Here is an 8,387-nt window from a genome sequence, read left to right as displayed (position 1 = left end):
TTTTTGGATCAGAATTTTTAAATTTTACTGAGAATTCGTCTTTTTGGTGGTAAATTAATCTTTTTGCTTCGAAATGCATCTTTTTGTTGTTGAAAATTCAACATTTTGGATGAGAATTTTTAAATTTGATTGAAAATTCGTCTTTTTGGTGGTAAATTAATCTTTTTTTTTAAAACCTCTTTTTTAGTTAAAAATTCAACTTTTTGGATGAGAATTCTTGAATTGTATTGAAAATTCGTTGTTTTTTTTTGTATAAAATTATTCTTTTTGTTATGAACTATTGCTTTCTTTAAAATAAATAAAAAATTTGTTTCCTCAAAATTCAACTTTTTGGTTGAGAATTCTTGAGTTTTGTTAAAAATTCGTTTTTTTTTTTGCAACAAGTTACTCTTTTTTTGTTTAAAAATGCATCGCTTTGGTTGGAAATTGAATTGTTTTGTTTAAAACTCCTTCTTTTATTTGCAAAACTACTTTGGTAATTGAAATTTTACCTTTTCCATTTTTCGTCGAAATTGCTGTTAAAACTAAACTATTTGGTTAAAAATTCGTTTATTTTGGTTGAAAATGAACTGTTTTATCAAAATTTCATATATTTGATTTGATAATATTCAACTCTTTTGTATAGAAAATTCGTTATTTTGTCTTTAAATTTCAATAATTTAGTAAAAAAAAAAAAATCAACTATTTGGTAGAAAGTTAGTTTTTTTTTTTAAAGTCAAAGTTTATCAATTCTATTTTGTGTTAATAATGTATCTTTCTTAGTTTAAAAATTTAATAATACCCGGATTAACTGTCACATAAAATTTAATTAGGCCCATTTCAACACTTACTCTGAAAATCCCTTTTTTTTATTTAAATTGTTGATTTATTAACATTTACTTGCTATAAAGACACACAAAAAGTCAGGATAAAAATTTTGAATAAATGGAATGATAAAAATGGGAAATAATTTGTTTGCAGAGATATCAGATTGTTATTTTGCGAGAACTTGAGATTGGAAAATTGAAACCGAAAAATAATGCTGGCGATCCGACCAAGGATATTGATGACGATAAGAAGTCGAGAGTGAAATTTTATGGTCATCAAGCAAGTGCGAGATTGTTGGGACCGGAGCCGGTTTTTAGGGGAATTTTGGTCTCGACGCTCGAGTGTCTTGAGTGTCATCATTCGTCGCCAAGAACCGAACCATTTTTGGATCTTAGTTTGCCAGTTATGGCCGATAAACCACAGCCTCCTGTTTTCAAGTAAGTCAAAATAGAATAGCCGCTAAAAGGTTGGGATTGAAAGAAAAGGGATTTTAGATTTTCTTTTGTTTTTATTACAGTTTTCGAGGAATTGACTACTCGGTTTTTGAGTCGACACTTGATTTCAAAAGATTTAAAAATAATGTTAAAAATTTGGAAATATTTTAAAGATTTTATAATAATTAAAACGATTTTGAACATTTTTAAACGAGTTTATGAATTTTAAAGATTTAAAAAGGATTTGAAAAATACGTTTAGACAAGATTTGAAAGATTCAGAATATTTCACAAAGGTTTTCAAACTTTCAAAAGTCTTCAAGGATTATCAAAATTTTTTTAAAGTGTACAGTAAACTAGATGTGCAGGATTTCAAAATATTTCAAAGATTTGAAACGGTTTACAAATATTTCACAATAATTTCAAACATTTGAATGATTTTAAACGAATACAAAAGATTTCAGAAAGATTTCACAAATATTTCAAATAATGAATAAGGATTTAAGAAGATTTCACGAAAACGTCAAAGACTTCAAACAGGATACAGTACGCAATAATACACAATATATCCAAGGTTTTAAACGAGTTCACATTTTTTTTTGTTAGAAATTTTAAAAATATTTCACAAATGTTTCAAATATTCCAGTGATTTCAAATATACATAAAATATGTAGGAAAAAATTCGCAATTATTTCAAAGAATTTATAAGGATTTCGAAAGATTTCAAGAATATAAAAAATGTAAAAAGATATCGATTTCAGAAGATTTAAAAATATTTCACAAAGATTTTTAATATTTTATTGATTTTAGATTAATACAAAAGATTTAAGAAATATTTTTAAAATATTTCAAACAATCATAAGGATTTCAAAAGATTTCAAGATTTTAAAAGATTTCAAACAGGGTACACTAGACCAAAATTCGAAACATTTCCAAGATATTAAACGATTTTAAAAGATTTTAGATGATTTTTAAAGATTTTACGATGATTTTAAATATTTTATTGTTTTTAAATGAATAGAAAAGATTTCACAACTATTTCAAAGGTTTCATGAAAATTTCATAAAGTTTTCAAAAAGTACACAAAGATTTAAAAATATTTTACCAACATTTTTAAAGATTTTAGAATATTTCAAGATTTTCAAAGATTTTAAACAGGGTAATTACACCATATTTTAAAGATTTTAATTAATTTTGAAAATGTTTCAATAAATTTGAGATTTTAAAAGATTTCAAAGATTTCACACAAACACAAAAGATTATACAAACAGAGACTAAAAAAGATTTAATAAAGATTTCAAGAATTTCAAAGATTTTAAACAGGGCAATTACACCAGAATTCAAATATTTCAAACAATTTTAAAAAGGTTTCATTAAATTTGAGATTTCAAACGAACGCAAAAGATTTTATAAAAAAATATGAATAAAAGTTTTCACAAATAATTCAAAGATTTTACAGAGATGGTTAAAAATGGATCTATTTTAGTTGGAAATTCATGTATTTTCTTAAAAAATCGTATTTTTTTGGGTAGGAAATTAATTTTCTTGGTTTAATACTCATATTTTTGGTTGAAAATTTAAATAGTCCAGTGAAATATTCATAATTTAAGTCAAAAATTACTTTTTTTTTGTTGAAAATTGATCGTTTTTACATAAAAGTGCATCAATCTAGTTAAAAATTTATCTGTTTTAGTTGGAAATTCATGTATTTTGTTAAAAAATCTTAATTTTTTTGTAGAAAATTAATCTTCTTAGTTGAAGTTCATCTTTTTGATTGAAAATTCAAGTCCAGTTAAATATTCATAATTTAAGTTAAAAATTTCTTTTTTTTATGTCGAAAATTGATTGTTTTTGAATAAAAATGCAACTATTTTGTTGAAAATTCATGTATTTTTATAAAAAATCTTCTTTTTTGGTAGAAAATTAAACTTATTGGTTAAAAATTTATCTTTTTGGTTACAAATTTAAGCTGTTCAGTTAAATGTTCTTCATTTTAGTCAAAAAATACTTTTTTTTTGGTTGAAAATTGATCGTTTTCACATAAAAGTGCAAGAATCGGGTTAAAAATTGATCTGTTTTAGTTGGAAATTCATGTATTTTGTTAAAAAATCCTATTTTTTTGGGTAGAAAATTTAAGTAGTCCAGTTAAATATTCATAATTTTAGTTAATAATTTCTCCTTTGGTTGAAAATTGATAGTTTTTAGATAAAAATTCAAGTATCTGATTGAAAATCGATCTTTTTATTGTTAAAAATTTTTTTTTTCGTTTGTAATTAATTTTCTTGATTGAAAATTGATTTTTTTTAGTTGAAAATTAATTTTTTAGACTGATAATTCAACTATTTGGTTGAAAAATGGTGTTTTTCCGTTGAAAATCATTTCTTTGGTTGGAAATCAATCTTTTTCATTGAAAATTTAACTATTAAATTTTTTGTTGAAAATTGATTTCTTTTAATTAAAATCTTCATTTTGGTAGAAAATTAATTTTCTTGTTTAAAAATTTATCTTTTTGTTTGGAGATTCAAGTATTTCAGTTAAATATTCATCATTTTGTTTGAAAACGCAACTTTTTTAAAATTAGTTTGTTTTTTTGTTGAATTTTGTTTTTTTAACTGAAATATTATTAACTATTGCAATTGAATCCTGTCGTCATTTCGGTAGCAAATTTATCTCTTTGGTTGAACATTAATTTTTTAACTGAAGATTTAGTTATTTAATTTTTGGTTGACAATTTATCTTTTTTAGATGAAAATTACATTTTTTTTGTGTAAATTAAACGTCTTGGTTGAAAATTAATCCTTTTGGTAAAAAAATTGAATTATTTTAGTTAAAAATTTATCTTTTTGGTTTAGAATTCAACTATTCCAGATGCAGATTCATCACTTTAGTTGAAAGTTCGTCACTGTTTTTGGAAATGTAAATGTTTTTTGTTGTTGAAAAGTATTTTTGTTAAATGACAATATAACTATTCCAATTGCAAATTCCATAATTTTAGTTAAAAATTCATCTTTGGTTGAACATTACTTTGTCTTAACTGATAATTTAAATAATCAATTTTTTGTTGAGAATGTATCTGTTTTAGTTAAAAATTTGTGTTTTTTTTTTGTAGAAATTAATCTTTTTGGTTCAAAATTCATCTTTCTTATTGTAATTTTAACTATTTCAGTTCAGGATTCATAATTTTAGTTGAATTTTTGTTTGAAAACTGATCATTTTAGTTAATAATTCAACTATTTGGTTGTTTAAATATGCTTTATACATCACCTTATATATTAGTTAATTAAATGTGAACTAAATTTTGAGTATAGGAAGTTAAAATAAAATGTTGTTTTTGCATTATTATTAAAATGCATGGACTTTGAGACAGTTTTAAGAAATTGTTAATGATGTTTTTAGTATTATTTAATAATTTAATTAATCGATGGTGCTAATATATTAAACAATATATTCTGATATAATTTTTCGAAGCTTTCGAAATTAATCACATTAATCGAATCCCCAGAAATTGAAAAAAAAAATTTATTTATGAAAAACTCACGCTACTGGAAGTGTATACATATTCCGTCTCTTTTGTTTAAAAAATGCGAAATATTAGAATGACTCCGTACTATGAAAAATTATACCTGGAAAAAATCTGGAATTGTCAGGGAATATTTTTGAGACCGGGAAAGGACAGTGAATTTATTTTGAGACTGAGAATTTGACAAATTTTAAAAAGAAAAATCTGTCCACGTTCGATTTTTACAGTTTCATAAAATATTTTTCAGATGTCAAATAAAAAATTTAGAAGCTTTTTAAGAAATGTGATAGCGTTCAAATCAATAAAAAAATATTCTCTTAAGATTCCTAGAAAAATTGAAAATTATTTTTCATTTTTAAATAATTATTTTAAGAGAATATTTAATCAGATTTGAAAAGAATTATAAAGTTCTCAAAAAGTAATCTGAAATATTTTAAAGAAATTAACATTTTTTCTAGGATTTTCTAAAAATGTTAGAAAAAAATTGATAAATATCTTTTAAAATGAATCAAAGTTTTCGTACCATTTTTTATAAAATCCTTCAAATTTTAAAATATGACCTTAAAATCTTCTAGATTTTTTTTGGGGTTAATTTTAGAAACCTTTTAAAATATTCTTTTCAAATAATTTTTCAAAATAAAAAATCATTTTCAATTTTCCTATGAATCTTAAAAAAAAAAATGTTTTTATTTTTTAGAAGTCTTTGACAATTCTTGAAGAGCTTCTAAATTTTTTATCTTTCGAATTTTGTGGTCATATACACCTCGTTTAAATTATTTGAAATAATTTAAAGTTTTAAATTAATGTAAATTAATGCGCATTTGAATATAACATTTTTTAATTTAATTAATTTGTAGTTCATTTTTTATTAATTCCAATGAAAATGAAAATTCCTTGTTTAAATTCAAAGTTTGAGTACTTTTCTCGAAAATTCTGTGTTTCAACTAAGAATTAGAATTTTTCTGTAAAATTCCCCGTTTAAATTAATAATTTAAATTTTTTCAAGTTGTAACTTAGAATTCGAATTAATTCTTTCAAAAAATTCCCCATTCCCAAATTAAAATTGAAATTGAAAATTGAAAATTCTCTGCTTCAACTCAGAATTATTTTTTTTTTTGTTGAAAAAGTGCCTGTTAGAATTTAGTTTCTTTTTGAAAATTTCCAGTAAATTAAAAAAGCTCGGAATTTGTTCAAATTTGAAAATTCCCGTTTCCAAGTCAGAATTATTATTATTTTGGATAACATTCCAATTTCAATTAAAAATTTATAAAAATTGAAAATTCCCGGTTCAAATTAAAAGTTAAATTATTCTTAGTTAAAATAGTTTAAAAATTCTTAAATTGCTTCGAAATTTTATTTCAAAATCTTGAAACATTTGCGTATTGTTATACAATTTTTCAATTTTTTTTTCAATTCTGCCAAATTAAAGAAATTTTCTTTAAATCTTTCACATTCATTTTTGACAATTTTGTAAATCTTTAAATATTCTCTTAAAATTAGTTTATTAAAATAAAAAATCATTTGCAATTTTCTTAGGAAATGTTTTTTCTTCTAAAAAATGTTTAATTTGTAAGTGAAATTGTTAAATTTTGACGTATAAATAACAATTGAACGTTTATTATTTGTAGAAAATTTTTTTAGTAATTTTAAGAAATATTCAGAAGTTTTGAAATGATTCAAAATTAATTAAAAAGTATGTTACAAATTTTTTCAGAGTTTCTAAAATTTTAAAAAAATTAATCGGATTTTTCCTACAATTATTGGGAATTCCTGCAAATGAAAAAGAAATCCTTAAAATCTTTCACGTTCTTTTTTGATCATTTTTGCAATCTAAATTTTTTGTGTGAAATCTGCAAAAATGTAAATTTTGTTTTTAATTAAAATAGTTTAAAATAATATAATTTCGCAATTTTTAAAATCTTATTGCTTATTTCTTTAATTCAGATTATTGAAAATTATTTAAATTAATTTTAAATCTTTTCAAAACTTAAAATGACTGAAATTTTTTTCTACACATAATAAGCAGGATTTTCTAAAAAATGTAGGAAAATTCGATTAATTTAAGAAGATATTTAGAAGTTCTTAATAAATTTTGTAAATAATTTTAAATTTGAAAAAATTTTTAAACTTCTAGATTTCACAAAATTTTGAAGCTTTTCAAGGGGTTGTAAACTATTTCAATTGAAAATAATTGAACTTCTAATTTATAAGTGTTTAAATGAAATTTTGCTGTTCATCTGCATTTCATTAAGAAAAAATTTCAAATTGAAAAGTCTTAGCTTCAAATTTCATTGGCCGTGAAAAATGTTTGCGAACTGGGAGAAAACTGGGAATTTTTTTCATTGATTGACATGGCCACCCTGGTAAACCGACGCTAGCAATTAGAGTTCTGAGTCGGTTATATTAGTTTGAGAACGGCAACGAGAATGAGAACATTACCGAGAATAGAAAAACATTACCGAGAATAGAAAATTGCATTTTTTCGTTAACTTTCCGGTTGAAAATTCTACTCTTTTTTCTGAAAGTGTATCTTTTTTATTTTAAAGTTTACCTGCTTTAGAAGAAATTAAATCTTTTTAAAAAATGAAACTGTTTGTTAAATAATTGAACTAGTATACTATTTTCTTGAAAAATTAACTATTTCGTAGAAAATTTACTTTTTGTTTAAAAATGCAACTATTTGTTAGAGAATTTAACTATTTTGTTAAAAATTCATCCTTTTTGTTTAAAAAAATTCGTCTTTTTGGATTGAAAATTCATTTTTTTCCGTTGAAACTTATTTTTTTTGTTAAAAAAATTCAGTTTTTGATGTTACTGAGTTAACCGGAATCTTTTTTCTATGAAAACTCAACTTTTTTGTAATAAAAAATTCTGCTTTAACCCTCAAAGTGCGTACATGGTAAAAATCACGGTAAAGTGCATTGTGGGTGTTCTACACCCCAGCGTATTCAATCATGTAACCTGATTAATTATACTTTTGAAATAGTGTTCTTTCATAAAAAAAATAGCTTAAAATAATACAATCTTGAACATTTTAAAGTTTATTGACTTATTGTTTAATTTAGAACAGTGAAAATGATCATGTGGATTTACATTTTTGGTACTGAATTTGAATCTTTGAACTTTATAATTGATAAAAGTTATAAAATCGAAATTTTGCTCTTCATCTGCATTTCATTTTAAAAAATTTCAAATTGAAAAGTCTTAGCTTCAGATTTCAAAATTGTTTCTTTGATTAAAACGGTCACCCTGTCATTCTAAAAAATCCCGGATTCTCAAGATCTAGAATAATTGAATATGTTAATAACTAAATAAAATTAATAATTTTGTTTTAATGCAGGAGGAAAAATAGCGGATTTGAAGACGCTTTTGATATGATGACTAGCAATTCATCAAATAATGTCGCAAAAACCCCCGGTAAACGGGAAATTCGTGCTGCGAAAAAAGCGGCAAAGAAGGAGCAGAAAAATATAAAACATAGTCAATTTAACTTTTCGCAGTTAGATAATACTTTTGAGAATAGCGAATCAGTCGATGGCGACAATGCGAGCAGGTCCGAAAAACCAGGAGATTATTTAGCTTCTGGTAAGATTTTCCTTCCTTATTTTTCTCAAAAAGTTTGTCCAT

At 23.3% G+C, this 8,387-nt stretch overlaps 1 protein-coding gene across 2 annotated transcripts in view; it reads left to right on the top strand.

The window, feature by feature from the left end:
* Positions 1 to 8,387, top strand: part of LOC117169297 (ubiquitin carboxyl-terminal hydrolase 45) — a 42,057-nt gene that overhangs the window by 15,592 nt on the left and 18,078 nt on the right. For both annotated transcript variants that reach the window (XM_033355614.1, XM_033355605.1), the window contains exons 7-8: positions 961 to 1,244; positions 8,101 to 8,345. In XM_033355614.1, the coding sequence (XP_033211505.1) occupies positions 961 to 1,244; positions 8,101 to 8,345 (529 nt within the window). The remainder of the gene's footprint in view (positions 1 to 960; positions 1,245 to 8,100; positions 8,346 to 8,387) is intronic.

This window comes from Belonocnema kinseyi, chromosome 1 (genome assembly GCF_010883055.1).
Source record: "Belonocnema kinseyi isolate 2016_QV_RU_SX_M_011 chromosome 1, B_treatae_v1, whole genome shotgun sequence".
Lineage (NCBI taxonomy): Eukaryota > Metazoa > Arthropoda > Insecta > Hymenoptera > Cynipidae > Belonocnema > Belonocnema kinseyi.
Note: the sequence above shows the minus strand (reverse complement) of the source record. Positions and strands in the feature narration are given on the sequence as shown.